This window comes from Pelmatolapia mariae, linkage group LG10_11 (genome assembly GCF_036321145.2).
Source record: "Pelmatolapia mariae isolate MD_Pm_ZW linkage group LG10_11, Pm_UMD_F_2, whole genome shotgun sequence".
Classification (NCBI taxonomy): Eukaryota; Metazoa; Chordata; class Actinopteri; order Cichliformes; family Cichlidae; genus Pelmatolapia; species Pelmatolapia mariae.
The window spans coordinates 29,818,269-29,837,118 of NC_086236.1; the positions used below are offsets into that span (position 1 = coordinate 29,818,269).

The 18,850-nt window shown below is 40.3% G+C and overlaps 1 protein-coding gene across 3 annotated transcripts in view; it reads right to left on the reverse strand.

Annotated features, from left to right (window-relative positions):
- grik2 (glutamate receptor, ionotropic, kainate 2) overlaps window positions 1-18,850 on the reverse strand; it is a 348,416-nt gene that overhangs the window by 242,263 nt on the left and 87,303 nt on the right. For all 3 annotated transcript variants that reach the window (XM_063485023.1, XM_063485024.1, XM_063485022.1), the window contains exons 3-4: window positions 16,729-16,896; window positions 14,744-15,001 (exon numbers count right to left, since the gene is read on the reverse strand). In XM_063485023.1, coding sequence (XP_063341093.1) covers window positions 14,744-15,001; window positions 16,729-16,896 — 426 coding nt within the window. The remainder of the gene's footprint in view (window positions 1-14,743; window positions 15,002-16,728; window positions 16,897-18,850) is intronic.

Sequence of the window (18,850 nt, forward strand, 5' to 3'; positions counted from 1 at the left end):
AACACAGAAAGCCAGAGCCACTCAGCCACAGGGAAACGACAGTGGAGTGGTCTAGTGAGGGGATCACCACTCCAACTGCCTGCTCCCCTCCAAGGAGGATGCACATTGGCCAAATCAGTCATGTCAAATGGCTCTATCTGCACTGCTGTATTGATGACCGGCCTCATCGGGTTCTGGTAGACACAGGATCCACCATTCCCCTGATACGAACTGGTGTACTCCCGGGCACATTTGGCCCACTTGCAGTAGGCTGGTCACACACCAACACCAACACCCAGTGACTGGAGAGAAGACTGACATGCGAGGGAGGAAACCACTGCAAATCCGAGTGAGGGACATGGAACTGGTGCATGACTTCTGCCTCGCCAACATCCAAGACCATTATTAGACTTGATCTGCTGACCTGCTGGGGGGGCTGCGTTCAATGTTCCCTCTAAGCTGCGCACGTGCGCAATTGCACACTGCTGGCACGGTCTCTGCGCACAGAAAATCTGCATTGCGCACAAAAAAAAAATCTAACCTGAATTGAAATTAAAATTAAAACTTTAACAATTCTGTTCTGCAGTGTTAGTCAGTAAGTGACTGGCTGCTCCCGTATGGGTTTAGAACGATGCCACCTTATCCCACAGTCCAGACAATCACGCGATTCACATTCGTATATACGCAGTTAATCAACGTGGTTGACAGGCTATGACAGCGTCCTTATGTGCCGACACCGGTGTTTTAGCTAGCAAAGCATTACGTGGCTGATGTGGAGTGAAGCCACGTTAATGACAACGTGTACAACCATTGGAGATGTGAGCAGGACAGACGGAACAATTGACGGGAAAAGTGTGGACTTTATACCAGTTTTTAAATTGTGTTGATAGGCCACGTAAAACCAGAGTTATGATAAAAATATCTGCAATGTTTGGTTTTCTTCCTGAATACTATCGTTGTTTATATTTACTGCGGGAAGAAACGGTACAAACGGCGTTTTATAAGGAAAACGCTCGAAAGCACTCTCTGCCTGTGAGCAAAAACCAAACCAAAAAACCCCACCCTTTCCTATTGGTCGAAAAAAGTACCATGTCGACCAATCAAAAAATGATATGGCAACGTGGCATCTAGTTGTTAAGAAACTGGGGGGGGGAGGGTTAGGAGTGAGTTAGTGTGTAGTGTAGTCAACAGTTTTGTTGTGTGTGTCAGAACAATGAGGCGACTGCTGAATGTTACAGGTGTTACAGCAGTGATACATCTCCTGCTGTCAGGCCTGCAGGTATCAGGCTGTTGTTCTCCTTTATCTCATAGTGGACAGAAATTATTTTTTGGAGTGGCACAAATAATTTGTGTGGCATCAAATTTGATGCAGAACAGCTGATTGTTCTGTAAATAGTTTGAAATGTTTATTTAAAAAACGCCTTGGCTGCATTTAAAAAAAATAGCTGCAAAAAACTTTGTTGTTTGGAAAACTCAGTTACTTTTTTGAAGAAGTAACTATATAATTAATTGCCCAACATTGGTCTTTATATCCTGTATTTGGCAGACAGAGAGTTACAGGACTCTCTCCCAGACCACAGACTCAGACTCATAATACAAGTCAGAGCTTTATGAAGAAAATAAAAAGAAAGAAAGAAAGTTGTGTTTTCAAAATTGGAGTTGAAGTTATTTTTACTTCCAATAGTGTTAACATGCTACACAGGTCATGAACAAGATTTGTTTTAAATTTTCATTGTAAGTGGGATAAAGCAGTTAATTAAAAGTAGTCTAACATAAATGTAAATGCTGTCATTTGATTATGTTAATAAACCATGTAACTTGGATGGATTGGATGCTGGCGTGACCACAGTGCACACCTCTGATGTCGCTCACAGTGGTCCAAGGGACCGCTCAGGGAGTTTGTGTGTTCGCTCAGACACATGAAAAATTAGAGGGAACATTGGCTGCGTTGACACATTGAATCCAGTGAACAACCTGGACTGGAGACTTTGGTCCTCCAGTGTGGCCAGAGAAAGAAAAAGGAGAGGACCAAAGACAGACAAGCCAGTCTCCAGGCAGCTGCCACCCAACAGACACCGGACACTGGCGCCACACCAACTACCACCAGTGACCCTATATTGCCACTGTTCACCTCAGCCCCAACATCCAGGTCCGACAACTCTCCCTCGACTGAAACAACCCATGCTGTCCATGACCTATGGCAGCACAGCAGCACAGGCCTCACCACTGACTAATGCCACCGGTTAAGTGGCCACCTGGACAACAACACAGACATCTTTGCTGCCACTGACAAAGACTGCAGACAGACACTGTTGGTCCAACACACTATTGACACCAGCTCTGCCCAACCCATCCGCCTGCGTCCCAACCGACTGCCGCTCTCAAAACGGCAGTTGGCAGAGATGGCTGCTGCTGGATTTATTGAGCCCTCTGACAGCCCATGGGCAGCCCCAGTGGTCTTGGTGAGGAAGAAGGACGGCAGCTGGGGGTTCTGTGTAAATTATCACCGTCTCAATGCGATCACAAAGAAGGACTCTTATTCACTCCTGCGGATAGATGATGCTCTGGACTACATTGCCAGTTCCACCATTTCAGCTACCTCAACCTACGCAGCGGCTATTGGCAGGTGGAGCTAGCCCCTGAAGCAAAACCACAGACTAGAATTGGACTGAGGGAAGGAGCAGTCTTCATCCAGCTTCAAAGAACATACCCAGGTGAAGTGATGTAGATCAGTGGATAAATGTGTCTCCTTTCAAGTGCAGTCACTCTAAGCACATGTCAGTCCCTTTCTAACTACCTGGTTACTTCCTGCCAGTTATTTTAGAAACCATGCAGTAACATGACCTAACACTGTGTCCTCTTGTCCCCTCAATGTTGAAGAAGATGACATTTCAAGGAGTCTTAAAGACAAGGGAAGACTGGCGCAGCAGAGAGAAGAACACTCCGTACCAGGAAAGGCTGCATAAGAAAAATTGTAGCACGGCATCTCCATCAACGTCAGTGAAAGCCTGTTGTGACAGATTTTCTCATCCAGAGTTTTAAACAGCTGGAAAGAAAACTAGACCAGTGTACTGTGATGTTTCACCAGCATCAGGCAGATGCTGTTCCTCCTATTTGTGGTTACATCACCAGAGACAACCAATGCCATCCTCAGGACATCCCCTTATCATGTACTGAACATTAGATTACAGCAAGATTACAGCGAGAGCAACAAAGAGTGTAAAAATCTGAGTATGACTGTTTTTCTGCTTTGTGATTATTAGTGAATATTTTGCATGTTTTGTCATTAACTTTTTTACTGTCATTTGTTACTAACAAAGTTCACCAAACTCAGATCACACTCTGTATGTGTTTTCATCTTTACGAGCTGCGCTGTGATTGGAGATCATTTATCTGAGCGGGACCAAACCCTAACCTGCATGGACAGAAAAGCTGTTAAACCTAAACAAGAGGTCCCAGCATATAAGAAAACAAACGTCTTAGAAAGTGTTGACTCAGTGACTTTATAAAAGCTTTAAGTATTCCAGGTAGAGGTTGAAGTCATTTTCTTATTTATTTTCTAATCACCAGTCTTTCTGTATTCCTCTCAGTTTATTTGTTGCCTTTGTCAGTTCTTTCTCTTTTGTGACTGATTGTAACCCTGGGTCCCCTGCCACGTTGCTTTAGGTTTTTCAGTGTCCAGTTACTTTTCACTGCTGTTTCATTTTGTTCTCTGTACGTGTGACCTCTGTGTGGACTGCTTGTCTTTGTGTTTGTAATAGACTTGGATTTTTGACTCCTACCCAGCCTGAGTGAATGTGCTGCAGACACAGATGTTTCAATTTTAATAACAAAGCTGTTCCCACAGTGAGTGAGCCACGTTTTGACAAAGGAAAGTTATATTTATCCAGTAACTTTACAGCCAGAATTAACCTTTGTGTGTTTAAAAGATTTCTTGGTCACTGAGTTCTTATCTTTCATGAGGTAAAGTCCAGTGTTTCAAAGCAGGAGCTTTGAAGAATCATCATGAAAGAAAGACATTCTATTAATGATGCTGTTAGTCAAATTCAATTCAATTCAATTCAATTTTATTTATACAGCGCCAAATCACAACAACAGTCGCCTCAAGGCGCTTTATATTGTAAGGTAGACCCTACAACAATAGATACAGAGAAAAACCCAACAATCATATGACCCCCTATGAGCAAGCACTTTGGTGACAGTGGGAAGGAAAAACTCCCTTTTAACAGGAAGAAACCTCCAGCAGAACCAGGCTCAGGGAGGGGCGGGGCCATCTGCTGCGACTGGTTGGTTAAATTCAGGTATAACTTGGATACCAACAGCAGCATACCAAAACAATAGCATAATTCACAATCTAACATAAATTATTAGTCTAAGTCATCATTAATAATAAGCCTAATCCTATGCTATGAGAGATGAAAATGACCTTTATTTGTTTCTCTTTTCTTTTACTATTTGATCTGTGATCAATGCTCCTCACATTGACAGGATGGAGTAACACTGACAGCCCAGTCCATTGTTGTTGTTGTTGGACTGTGGTCTATCCTGGGATCCTTGACTGAAGGACAGTCTGCACCCTGGGCAGGTCTCCAGTCCATCATAGTCACATCCAACATTTGGTTCAAAAATATTAATGTGAACTGAAATCAAAGTAGGATTCTTGAATGGAAATGAAAAGGTGCATGTGTATATTTTTAGTATCTGCCCCATCAAACCTCCTGCAGGTAAACCTTATTCATGTTTGAAGGTAACAACGTGATGCAAAGTGCATTCAGCCCCCATTTCAGTGAATTATATAAACGGAAGGATTTTAAAACATCAACCACTAATATCACAGATCTTGAAACAACAACACATTTGTCAAAGTTTTTGATCAGTCTGTTGATTGTGGTGGACACATTGCTTTTAAAACCAATGCAGTAAGTGACCAATATCAGCACACTGTGCACTGAGACCATGATCCGCACTTGTTTGAAGCTTTCTTCTTCTTTGTGGCATCAAAATGGAAGCAGCAGAAACAGCACGAGTTGCTTTGATCTACCAAAAGGAAAAAGCAGAATATCTGAGCTGAAACCAGTCAGGTGAAACGATGAAGATATAAACAATAATTCAATGCAATGTCTCAGGTAGGTTAGTGAGGTCTCTTTAACCCTGCTGTCTTTAGCTAAATGAGTTAGTTCACTTTGTGGCTGGGCTGTGTCTCGGCTTCTGTCATGTCAATTTGGTCATGGATGTCACATGACAAGATAAAAAAAAACAATTATCGAGGACACATACGTTTCATAATGCATGTATACGTCTGTATCAATGAACAGAGGTCTGCCATTCTTTGCCATTTTTATATTTTATATTCATACATGTGTTTCAGAAATGTAAAAACATGTTACAGTTACACTGACACTGGTTAGTGTAAATGACCTTAAATCACATCACCTGATATCTAGTGTCATATGATCACAATGTCAAACTCTTAAAAGCTGTTTGAGGTATTTTTAAAAATATGTAATTGTAACTATATTCAGAACAAATGAGCTTCTATCTGTGTCAAATATCAACAGCAGACCTCTTAGACTGTGAACTTTACTAAAACACAACCACAGAGTTGTAGTAACTGTTACTCCAAATATCTTATGGTAATAAAAATACCTTTTCAGTGCATGGCCTCAAATATTTCTTCACAGACTTGTTGTGAATGCCACGGGCTTTATCTGCTGGTTCAAAGACAATAAACCAAAACAAGAAGATGATTTTAGTCGTTTTATGTGCATCATGCAGCTTGAATGTGTTGTTTAATGAGGTTGAATAGCCACAGTTTCATACAGCAAATAATACTATAATGTTACAACATGCATACTATACAGCATCTGATTGATACGTGAGAAATGCTTCTACAATATGACCATAGCAAACATTTGGTCTGAAGTCATTACACTTTAAATAATTTTATAGAACAGACGAAGATGAAAAAATAAGTGTATCACTGCAAATGGCAAATGCAAAAGTCACTGAATAACATTCAACTAAATGTCCACAAATGAACATGTAGTTTTTCCTTAATGTCAGGTTTATGTTTTATAATTTGTCATTACTTACATTTTGATTAAATGCTTAAGATACTTTATTTTCATTATATTAGAATGTGCAACAACATTATGGTGCACTGTCAGGATATGGACTCGTGCCTAATAATAGTATAAATAAGAAATGTATGCAGAGGTAATACTAAGAAGTAGAAGTGATAAATATTACACATAATAAATAAATAAGTCTTGTAGTCAGTGGTTTTTGAGTTCAGTGTTCAGTGTGGATACGGCTGTCAGGTAAAAACTACTACAGCTACTTTAAGTTTGTAAATGATCAGATGACATAACTGGAATACAATGTATCCAGTTCATGGTCGCAGGAGGATGAAGCCCATCCACAGGACAAAGGCAGGACAGGCTGCCAGTTTATCACAAGGCTAACACAATACATGTGACAGAAAATCCACTGAAATTCTCTTTATTTATAAATATTTTTTTTATTTTTTTTTATTAATAACAAACAGCTAGCATAAAAAGCTTCTTTCAGCTGCTTTCTGGTCTCAGTGTAAGGTGGCTGTGGCCTCACTGCAGTTGCCTGTTGGAAATCCTTTTACTTCTTGTCTTCTCCTAATGTTGACCACCTGCCTGTGATAGAACTGACTGTAGCTGAGGAACAGAAAAGGGCAAACACTTGCCTTCCTCTAATAAGCGCATTCATCCAGAGGTAATCTATGGAAACACTGTAGCCTTCCCTTTTGGCAGAGAAATCCATTTCTCTAAAATTCTTCTGTAAACAGAACATCATGTGAGAATGGATGACATGAGTTTTTCAGGTGACACAGCAGTCCCACAGTGACAAATGAAGCTTCTGTGGATGAACAAACCACCTGAAAAATGAATACAAGGCTGGTATATAAATCACTAATATGTTAAAAGCACATATTAAGGATTGTTGCTCACCTTTGTTTCTGAGAATGTCAGAAGAAGCTTGTACTCCATCAGGTGAAGTTTAGCTTTAAGGGTCGGGGAGGAGAAAAATCTTTTAAGGACTTTTTAATTTTCAATCCATCTCTGAAAGAACAAAAGCAAAACCTACAATGACCGGTGAAGGGGACATGTTGATTATTGATGCAGCACTGAACACAGGTCTCCAAACTGTAAGCTGATGCAGCTCAAAGTATTAAAGCAACAGTGTTTCTCTTTGCACTTCTTAAATCTATCTTCTCTCTATTAATAAACAAACAACATAAAACGTATTAATAAATCAGTCACAAAAATACATTATAGAGGACAGCAAGTGTTTACTGTCAGCCTCAGTCACTGATCATTTACAGAATTACAGAGTCTGGCAGTCTTTGCATGATGTAAACATTACTGTGAGTTTCTAACGGCCTCACAGGTGTGCCAGCAGGAAGGAAGGTCCAACAAACACCAGCCTGAGGTTTGTCATGCAGGATTAAAGGAGCCAGACTTTTTTCAGAACTTAATTTTACATTGATCCTGAGCTGATATGATACAGTTTGAATGAAGCAGTGGAACTAGCACATACTGACTATAAATGCATTGAAGATAATCAGGATATTTATTCAGAATCAGGCTGCAAATAACCATTTTACTGCTAATTTAATTAACTAGCAACTTAGTCAGGAGAGAAACTGATATTTCTCTCCTGACAGTAATCACTGTACGACAGTATACTACAATACCTTTGCACAGTAACTAAGCTAGCAGCGTAAAGGTGATAAAACACATAACAATATCTACAAATGCATCTCAAAGCTGCTATCTCAACACATAACATCACATTTTTAGTGCTCATTGACACTCACTGACGTATCATAATCTCTCCATGTAAATGGTCTTACCTGTAAATGCCGTATCCACCGGAAAGCAGTGAAAATGGATTCTGGAGTCCTCCCATCATCCTGTTAGTGATGCTTCATCTTAATGGATGATAACAAACTTTCTGACCGTCTAGCAGGTATAGAAGACGCCTACCGGCCCACATCTATGGGGCTCATTACTATAATAACGCCCACTGAACAGGCAGATGACATCTGAAGTGGGTGCAATGCAAATAAACTTGTGGCCTTGGTGGGAAACTGATGGGAGACTAGTGCAAGACAAGCTGCTGCTGCTCTGAGACCATTGATCACCTGTGCACTTTCACTAAAGCACTGGTTCTTAAAATCTTCCTCCATCACTAGTTATTGGCAGCTAAGACTAAATGATAACTACAGGAGTGATAATAGTTTACAGTTCTTCACTAAATCAGCCAGGAAGCAGTGCAGAAAGAAGACATTCAGGAAGAATGCAGCAGGCTACATGAGCTTACAGTATGAACATAATGAATGGCTTCATGTTGACAGGTGGACCTCAGCCTTACAGCCTGACATAACTATAGATTCAATAAATGTTCGACAACTAAGGAGTGCTGTGCATTTAAATCTTAAAATCAGTGGCAGTGGAGTAAGTGTTTGTGACAGATGCATGTCCAGATGTACCTGTGTTGATCCATTTAGTGACTCCCAGGATTTATATAAATTCATGAAGTGTTGTAAGTAAAGATCTTCTAACACTGTTGCCACTAAAACAATCAGCCTAATTTTCTCGGCCATAATCTGCGTGTTTCCAGGCTCACGACAGAGCAAAACTAAACGTGTCTTTGTGCATCTTCTCTTTGTGTTGCCTGAGCTGTCAGAGGAGAGAAACAGCTTCTGCACCTAGCACAGCTCTCTGTTTTACGGTTAGTTAGTTAGTTAGTTAGTTAGTTAGTTAGTTAGTTAGTTAGTTAGTTAGTTAGTTAGTTAGTTAGTTAGTTAGTTAGTTAGTTAGTTAACACCAATAAAAACGGGCTGACACACCTGACTGCTGCACTTTCTCATCATAAACACATGTTGCAGCAGCACTCTAACGCTCTTCCTCATCTGAGATATTTCTCCTTCCCTTCTGCATGACTGAATCCTCCTTCATGCCTTTAAAAATCTGCATGCGCAGGCAATACTGGCGAAAATTTCTCAAGTGGGAGGAAAGAGGAGTGTCAGCGCTGATCAGTATTGACTGTGGATCCATATTTAACTCTGCATGAATATTTCATCCCCCCTAAACATTTATTATGGGGCCGTCTGGGAGTCTCCCGAGCATAAACCAGATTGGTCCACCTGTGATAATCCTTATAAGAGAGCAGCCCTTCCACCATCCAACTCTCCTTCTAGTCCATTGCCCCCGACGAGGAAGAAGAGTTCCTTTTTACTGAGCCATCAATCATCATTGGCCATATAGATGTTGAAGTAACTCCCCCAGACGGCCGATCCACATGTGTGATAGGAGTACTGGCTGATGAGTCACTAAGCTGCTGAGAGTCAGGGTCAAGGTTACTTTGACCCTCACCACTTTGGACAGCTTATTTAAGTTCAATGACATTTGGAGAACCTGGAGAAAGATTAAAGCAGAAGCAAAGCTTCAGAAATGTGCACATGCATCCTGCTGCTGCCTTCCCATCAACACGTCCATGGGTGTAAATGTGAGGAAGCTAAAACAGAAAATATATATTTATTATTGGAAACTAGATTTATTCACCCAGACGTCAGTGATTTATGCTGAGAAAAGTATCTGTTTCCCTGAACTCAGTCTCTGTAATTAATTGTACTCTTCACATATTGTATCACATATATCAACACCAGGTGTTGTCACAAAACACACCCTTTCAGCTTGCTTGACTGTTCACTGTACTGTTCATACATGTGCTGCCAGTTTTCTTCGAAGTAAGAGGATGTGTGATCTGGGCGGTTGTATTTTTTCATACTTTCTTGTGGGTTTTCCTTTTTGGCCAGTCTATATGCCATAACCAGTGCAGGTAGCTTTCAGCTCCTTCAGCTCTGTCATGTCCAGCTTTGTCTTCTATCTTATTGTTGGTACTGTTTCCAAAGATTACAGGTGTAATTACTTGCCACAGTGCCACAGTGAGGCGTTACCTGTAGCAGATGTTATAAGATGACACACCAACAGCATACTCAAGGAAGGAATATTTCTCTACTATCAGCAGCTCATTGTATTTGTATTCTGGAACATTTTCCTCAGTTTGTGATCTTTCTAGCTTTAGTCATGTTTTGCTTTTATTACACATTCACTCTTGCTGAAATCCATGCCATCCATAATAGCTAGTAATCTATTCTAACAGCCTTCCATCACTGGACTAGTAGGGGACTGGGGGTGTATCTGTTCCATCTACCTACTGATTGCAGTGTTGAAGCAGTCAACTGGTCACAATTTCCTGCACAGATCTGATACTCAAATTTCAAACAGCCAGTACAAACAAACAAACGCTTTTAGACCGGAGCAGCATTCAGTGTACACAGAATCTGATGATAACGGCAGACGTTAAGAAGACTTTCAGCAGGAAACACCTCACAGGTTTAGTGTATCATTCAAATTTTCTATTATGTCAGTTAAGTCTTTTTCTAATAACTTGATTGTTTTTGCTTTCAACAGTGTTTTTTTAAAAGCTCCATCTTCATCTGCACCACCAGCATCAACACTCGGGGGGATTCTCCCCTTAATTCCTGTCGCTACTGAGATTCTGCTTTGCTGTGATGCGCCATCAGAGTCTAACTGCCAGACAGCTTAATTGAATGAACCACATTCAGTACCTGCTGATGACGCTATCTCTTTACTGAACTTGCTCTATAAACAGTTAGGAGTTCACTAAGTTTCGACATGAACAAACAGAAAGCTTTATCACATGTGTCATTGTAAGAGACTGAGCTTGAAACCTTGATGGTTAGAATCATGTTTGGACTCTACTCAGGGTCTTTTTCAGAAAAAGGTTGTGTAGTAATAACAGACAAAATGACTCGTTGGTCATAATACCTTAAACCTGATGCTTGGACACATTTGGTCCATGGAGCACACTGATACATCACAATAGCACACAGTCAAATATATTGTGGGTGTTCAGGCTCCGTTATAAATGATTGCTAACCAACCAACAATATTGGCTGTTGGTTGGTTACAAGTGGATCGCATTATTTAGCCCATACTGTAAACAGCAGAAAGAAGAAAATCCTCAGTATATCATATAGCAGCCTGTTGTGCCTTATGGCCTAATCAAACTTTGCAACAGCAGCAGCTGCAGGAGTGCTATTCCTGGTTGTTGTACGGATGTAATGGCTGACTGGGGGAGCTATAACACATGCTGCTGCCATTTCAGTTTGGCTATTACAAAGTTGAGCCGTTAGAGGAGGGCCATTATTGTTATTGATTTGCTTGTTTGCCGCCTTCATGGCGGAAAAGCAGCACACAAAGAGAGATTGTTTCTTACCCCCCCTTTTATGTCACATTCTGGAAAGCAGGCATGGTGGAGAACAGCAGATGTGGATTCCTGAGGAAGAATCCGTGAGATTATATAGAATAGAAATGTTCTGCTACATTGCCTTTGTCTTGGTACTTTAGGCAGGTAGCTAAAGGTAGCAATGCAGCAAGAAAGAAAATAAAACCCAGTCCTGCTGGAACCTATTCAACGATTCAAACCAGTCTCCTTCAGTGCTTCAGTTTGCCCTCAGTATCCTCTATCAGGGCTATCTGCATTTACTATCAAGTCACCAGTGTAAATGGTGACACTGAGCAGGTAAAGGTGTTTGTAGGTCAACCCAGGATCTCATTTCCCATCACCAAGACAGAAAATCAAGCTGTTGTTAACCCCAGGATGAACTAGCTGTGTCCACTTTACAACTTAATTAACTGCCTTTGTGGGATCAATCAGTTTCAAAGCCCCACCCATAAACTCCATCACACACACACACACACACACACACACACACACACACACACACACACACACACAAACAAAATACTTGAAGGCTGCTCCAAAAATGATCAGATTATATTTTAAATATTGTTCAGTTCTCTTCCAAACCCCAGCAGCTGTCTGTTGCAGGTTTGAGTGTTTACTAAAATAAAAATAAAAGCATTCTAACATCTCACCTGTTTGTTTTTATTCAGGCATACATGTGGACTATGTTTATTAAGAGAGATGAAGCTTGTGTTTCTGTCATGTAGTGATTGTGCTTAACTGTATGAAGCTTATGAGACATTATGAAACAGAATTTAGCCAAAGTGCTTAAGATACATTTTTAAATTATCTTTTTTTTTTCTTGAAGAGATCTACTACATCATATGCAATTTTTATGTCATGTGTAATTTCCATTGCAGATATCAATCACCGTTAAATTAAGAGGGGATGGCAGTAAAACCCCGGAGCTGTGGTGTCATCAACTACACTGCCGTTCCAGTTGTAGAGCGATCGAGCTGGGGAAGTCAGTAAGTCCAGACTCCCGTGTGAACTTAAGAAGTCCTGACTAGTGAAAACGTGAGTACAGACTCGCATACTTGAGTATTTAGAAACGACCTAACAGTCTGCAGTCTGTGAACTGACCTCAGCTAACGCCAGCTAACAGCGTTCGCAGTCAAACCCGTGCCGGCCGCTCTCAGCCATACGATATATAACTACAAGCTCATCCAACTGAGCTAAAGATGCGTCCAGCTGTGTTTAATCACCAAAATTGGAGAAGGCATAGAGAGGGGCAGCCTAACATATGAAACAGGAAATGACCCCCGTGTATTCTATTTATTTCAACAAAGTAACTTTATTCTGATTACCACCTATTTAAAAGGCAACTGTAACGGAATACAGTTACTCTTATTTTGTATTTTAATTACTTAACACGGGTACGTGTATTCCATTACTCCCCAATTTGAAGTCCCAGCGACGTCCCCACAACGGCTCTTTTAAGAGTCACCCACAAACCTCTAAAGAGCGTTCCTGCCTTTTTAAAATTTTCTTAATAAATGGAGCTTGCCTCCAAAATAAACTAACCTCTCTTTATTCTCTTAAATAATTGGTCTTCACTGTGTTCCTATATAGTAGTATATTTTTTCATTAGTATAATATGAAATAAATTCTACATTCAATTCAATTCAATTCAATTCAATTTTATTTATATAGCGCCAAATCACAACAAAAGTCGCCTCAAGGCGCTTTATATTGTACAGTAGATAGCACAATATTAAATACAGAGAAAAACCCAACAATCATATCATATGACCCCCTATGAGCAAGCACTTTGGCGACAGTGGGAAGGAAAAACTCCCTTTTAACAGGAAGAAACCTCCGGCATGTGTCAAGTTGTGTGCCAACATTTGCTGTGTAGTAAAACTGAGACATTAGTCATTACAAAAATTTATTTGAAATAATATTAAAATTCTCAAACAGAGAATTTTAATATTTGGTGTGTACGCACCGTCACTAACACTACAAATTTCATGTGTCTATGGCTGACTTAAAACCTCTTTTCCACTGTTTATCTCCAGTCCTGACTATTCACAACAAAATGTAAGGACAGTAAACCACTGATAAAATCTTTCACACTGCTATTTGCAGATTTCCCTGATCACGTGTGCCTGCTGGTTTGTATTGTACTTTCAGATTCCACAAAGCATGCACTAGCTGAACACATGCACTGCAGTTCTTTGATCCAGGCCATTTCAGTTGCAGCCTGTCTGTTGGATGGAACTCTGGGAGGCCTGGCAGCCTGTCTCCATGCTGGCACTTACCCTGACCTCTGGCATATGGTCCATGTACCCAGCCTGCTGGCTTATTTGTCATCTGGTGACCTAGACTGGACTCATAGTAAGGTCTGAACAAGGTTTCATTCACCGCATAAGGAGAAAAGCTACTTCCTCACAGATTATGAACTCAACAAGCCAAAACCTCAGTCTCATTCTCATTTATATGCATGTAAAAGTAAGTGACACAGAGAGTGCTTGGATTCTGTAGCACTGCTGTAGTTTTGATTTACCTTTTGTTTTTTAGATTACACTGAAAGATAAACGAATGAATGAATGTTTGTAGTTTGTAGTGGAAAATGTGTGTGTGAAAGGTCAGACTGAAAAAAGTTTAACCCTCTATTTTCCAAAACTTCAGCAGTTTGTAATGTATTACACTTTATGTCTTACTTTTCTTAAATGTAATGCAGTATGTTACTTAATTACTCAATGAGGAAAGTATTTTTTTAATCTATTTGTTACAATACTTTTAAACAGATCTGAAAGAAACTGTCCCATAATTATTAGTTAACAGGTTAAAGGCCACAGTCACCTAAATTAAGACAAATCTCTATCCTAATGAGGACATATATGGCATCTTTCTTTTAGTTTTTACGTATATACATAAAGCAAAGTTCAAAGTTAATCCAAAGACACTTAAAGTAATTTCCACAATAATTCTTCTACCTGCATGAACACGTAGTAACGGAGCCTGGAAGCTTACTGCTCATTGTTTGTAACCTGCTGCAGATTAGGGCCTAGCTTTGTGTTAGCATGCTCTCTGCACAGATAGCATGCTTTGTATTAGCATGCTATCTGTGCACATGGTTGCAAAAAAAGGATTTCTGTTAGCAGTATGATGTGGTTGCTTCTCTCCTGGATGCAGTTTGAACTTAACCATCCTGCTCTTGTTCTTTTGTCCAACAAAAATAAAAGTCATGTCCACACCTCCACAGTAGACCACTCTACTATTTTCCTCTTCCCAAACACAAACTGAACATTCAATGCTGGGAAGGACTATATTTCAAGTGAAAAGATTTTAGCATGAAATGCTATTGAAACATTTATAAACTATCAAAGCTTTTTAAATGTATATATGATAAGAACTGTCAGTACAAGAACTGTGTATGCGGTCTTACCAGTGCTGTCATCATAAACCACCGTCACCGTCTTCCATTTGAAGAAGTGGACCAAGTCCAGGATAGCCCGGCTGAGGGAGGAGAAGTCTGGATAAAGGCTCACGTAGAAGACATCTCTGTTGTCTGATACCTGATGCTTCCATTTAGTCTGGATGTGTGGGACCCCAAGGGCATTACAAATAGACTGGACAGCATTAGCAGAGGAACTGTGAGAGGGACCGAAAATCGCTGCTACCCCAAGAGAAAGCTGGTCACAGGCTAGGGAGACAAAGCATTTAAATTGGTTAGCCCGCTGCTCCTCAGATGCAATACGTCAACATTAATGTATATAACCATTACATCTGGCTACGACAGTTCTAAGAACAGGTCAGCTTTGCATACATTACAGATGAGGACAGAATTATTTATTTACAATTCATCATTATTCATTCTTATGAAAATGTCATTTTTCAAAGGTTTAGTTTTATTTTGTGTGCTTTGATCATTTTGCTTTGCATACAGTAACATATTATTTCACAGAAACTAAAACCTACCAAGGTCAACATTATTAGTCACCCTAATGCAACTGTGCATGATTTTTACTGGATAAGTTTTTACAGGATTGTAGTTTTCAGTAAGTGCAGTCCCAGCCTTATCTTCTTTGGCAAACCTCTCAAACTCCTCCTAATGTGATGGTCTTCTGACATGGACCTTGGTCTTCAATTCATCCGACAGATTTTCAATAGGACTCATATCGGGGCTTCGTGCAGGTCAGTCAATATCATTCACTTTGGTCTTCTAGAGGTTGCGCTTCACTAGGAGCAACATATGTTTTGGATCATTAAAGTGTGGGAAGACAAAACAACAAACCAGACCCAGTATTCAATTACGAAATTCCCAGTTCCAGATTCACTGAAGCATCCCTACACTTTGGGTGATACGCCTCTTCCTTCTTTCTTGGTAAATACGCAGCAGCGCTGTGGCCAAAGAACTGTAGTTTTGTCTCATCTGACCAAAGGAAGCATTCCCAGTATCCATAATCCTTCTCCAGGTTACCTCAGCATACTGCAGTCCAGCTTGAAGTGGTCTCTTCTTCTTTGAGTCAACAATTTTCAACTTGACTAAGTCATTCCCAAGTATCATCTTGGCAGTTGTCATGGGGTCTTTCGACATCTCTCTCTCTAGATTTTGTTACAGAGTCTTTGAAATCGTTGGCTTCCTCTAACAGGATTATCCTGCACTGACTCTTTGATTTTCTTCATGTCTGCACTCCAGTTTTTGATACTTGGAAACACTTTGGTAACTTTGCTTCATGAGCATCAACAACTTTAATCAGTCTAAACGGATTTCTTTTGTTTTTGGCGTGATGCTTTCTCAGACAGATCGAAACCATGCTAACGTTTTCATACTGGATGTAAACTGGAAGATAACCCATTTAACTGGTTTTTACAAGCTTTAGGCATTACAGAGTTAAAGCACATTATTTCACAGCAGTGTTTTGTGGCTCAAAGAGGAGATAATTTTGTCCTCATGTGTAGTTTTGTCTATTGACAACAAGTCTAAATCTATTAAATATACTCCTATCATAGGTCTACAGGTGCATCTTTAGTTTGATGACTTACCAACAACACATATCCTTGTATTTGCTGTGCACTCTGATTACCTTATTTAATAAACGAGACTTGAGTAAATCACTAAGACAGGATATAATGGCCCATAATTGATAAGGGACTTGAAATGTCAGCCTGATGCACACAGAAAACTGATAGATTATAGCACTTTATTGGCTGTCTCTGGGGGCCAAGCAGGTCTTTGAATTACTGCCGCTGAGTCATTACCTGGAACCAATCAATTCTCTCTGTTTACATTTGTAGTGCTCAGCCATTTCTCCCTCGCCTGATTATAACTGTCACAACCTAAACGAGTGCAGCTCAGCTCACGGGCCTGAAACAGTGACTACATATATATTTATTTATATGCACACACAATCACAAGCAAGCAAATACCTTTCCTGGAGGCTTCGAAACTGTCATAGATGTTTATCCTTTGGATGTCATAGGTGAGTGTGGTGTTTGGAAGCAGAGTTCTGTTTCTGTTGATTGTGTTTAAAGCAAACTTAAAGGCGAGTTCCTCCGCACCTGATGGGCCACTTTCAATGGACTCAAATATCCCCCCTGCAAACAAAGAGGCATACAATCAGTAACTGAAAAGACGCAACAGTCATCAATAATATGAGACTTCTGTTCAGCTCACAAAAAATAAATACATAGAAAATAAGTGAATGGCTTTTTAAAAGTGGCTAATTTTACCAGACGAGAAACAAAGATTCAACAATCAAAAAGACTTTCAGGTCATTAAAGGTTAACCGCCATCTCAATTAGATAACAGTACTGTGCCCTGTGGTTTCTGCTTTTGGCAGAATATAGCAGCTACTTCTGAATCATTCCACATATCAGGTATATCCAAGTCCCAGGACACAAACATACCAAATGTCTACACTCACACACTTTACCTTTTCAGTCAACTCAAAGATGTCTCTGTGAGAGACCAAGCTCTTGTTGAGCTTCTGACCATCATAAACAAGTGCTTTCTACCACGTTTCTGAGTGTAGCATGTTTAAAAGGGAACCATGTTTGTTGGTTCAGGTGTGACCCTCTGAGCAGTAACTTTAACTCTGATGAAACTGCTTGATAACTGCTCATGTTAAAAGCAGCACAGAGGCAGAAACTGTTCCACTATTAAAGTCAAAACTGATGTAATTGAGTCTTGATAAAAATACTTAGAAATGAGTCATCAGTTCAGTTCATTGCCTTACGACCTCCTCTCCTTAGACAGACCATTTTGCTCTTCCACCTGCTTCCTCCTCTCTGACCAGGTTAAGAGAAGGTGGGCAAGGCTGAAGGCCTCAATGGCTCTTAGAAACTATGCCTGCCAACTATCTGTGAGTCACATTTACAACCTACGTCTGACTGATGCTATGGAAAGCAACCTGCCACAGAGTTGCAGTTCTCACCAATTTAACACAGAGTTGTGAAGAATTATCTTTTGGCACAAGCAGAATAGGAAGTCATGTGACTGATGATCTCTCTGTTACCAAGTCAGATGTGGAGTTATAAGGACCAGACATTTTTATATGATTCCAAAACATGTTTGATTTCTGCAGTCTGTTTCTGACATGTCTATGACAGCTCTGAATCAGCTCGAAAATAATGCATCATGTTCAAAAATCCCATTTTTATGGGTTTTACACCAGGAAAAATCCATTATTACTGCAAAAGCAATCTGATCGAGACCAGACGTTAAAATAAAAACTTTAATGCCCTCCATTTGAAACTCTGTAAAGGATATTCTTCAGAAAGCCAGAGGAGGTTATTGTAAAAGTGTGAGCACTCACAGCTACAGTCCTCGAGTGAATACGTCTGACAGGCAGCAGATGAATGGACTAAGAGAAGGCCTAGAGAGCTGGGGGTAAGGGTTTCTGTGATCAATGAACTCTGATTGGCCAGCGAATCAATCAATCAAGCCTTTGGCGAGCAGTGAAGAGCAATGGTAAAAGAAGTGTTGAGGTGTTTTGTTTGGGGTAGCCCTACGGCCTGACCCCGCTGGCTTAGTGTCAGTCAGAAGGAACCCCGACTACATGCTTTATTTACTCCAACTACAAGCACTTGACTGCAGAGCTCTCAGCGAGTCTGGACATAATCCACACACATCGCTGTACAAGTACTGCACACACACTTGTCACCAGCAAATACACTGAGTCTGTTACAGTGACTGAAATATTTAGAAATGCTCTTTATCAAAGGGGATTTATTCTGTTTAGGTGCAGCAACGTAAAACAAACCTCTAAGCTGAAAGACGGCTGGCAACAGCTGAACTGTTGAGAAACTTACATTAGTATTCATCTCATGAGGGAGCTCTATTTTACATGCTATAATGAGTTTGAAGGAATTAATAAGCATCAGTTAAGCAGGATGTACTATAATTGGAAAACCGAGTGCTTGGAATTTTCACACACCATACATTTGCCATGATGATTCTTTTGAAACGAATGTTGTTGTAAATGTTGACTGTGATGGTGACTGTCAATCTGAGCAGGAATAAACTTGGATTCTACTCGTTTATCTTCAT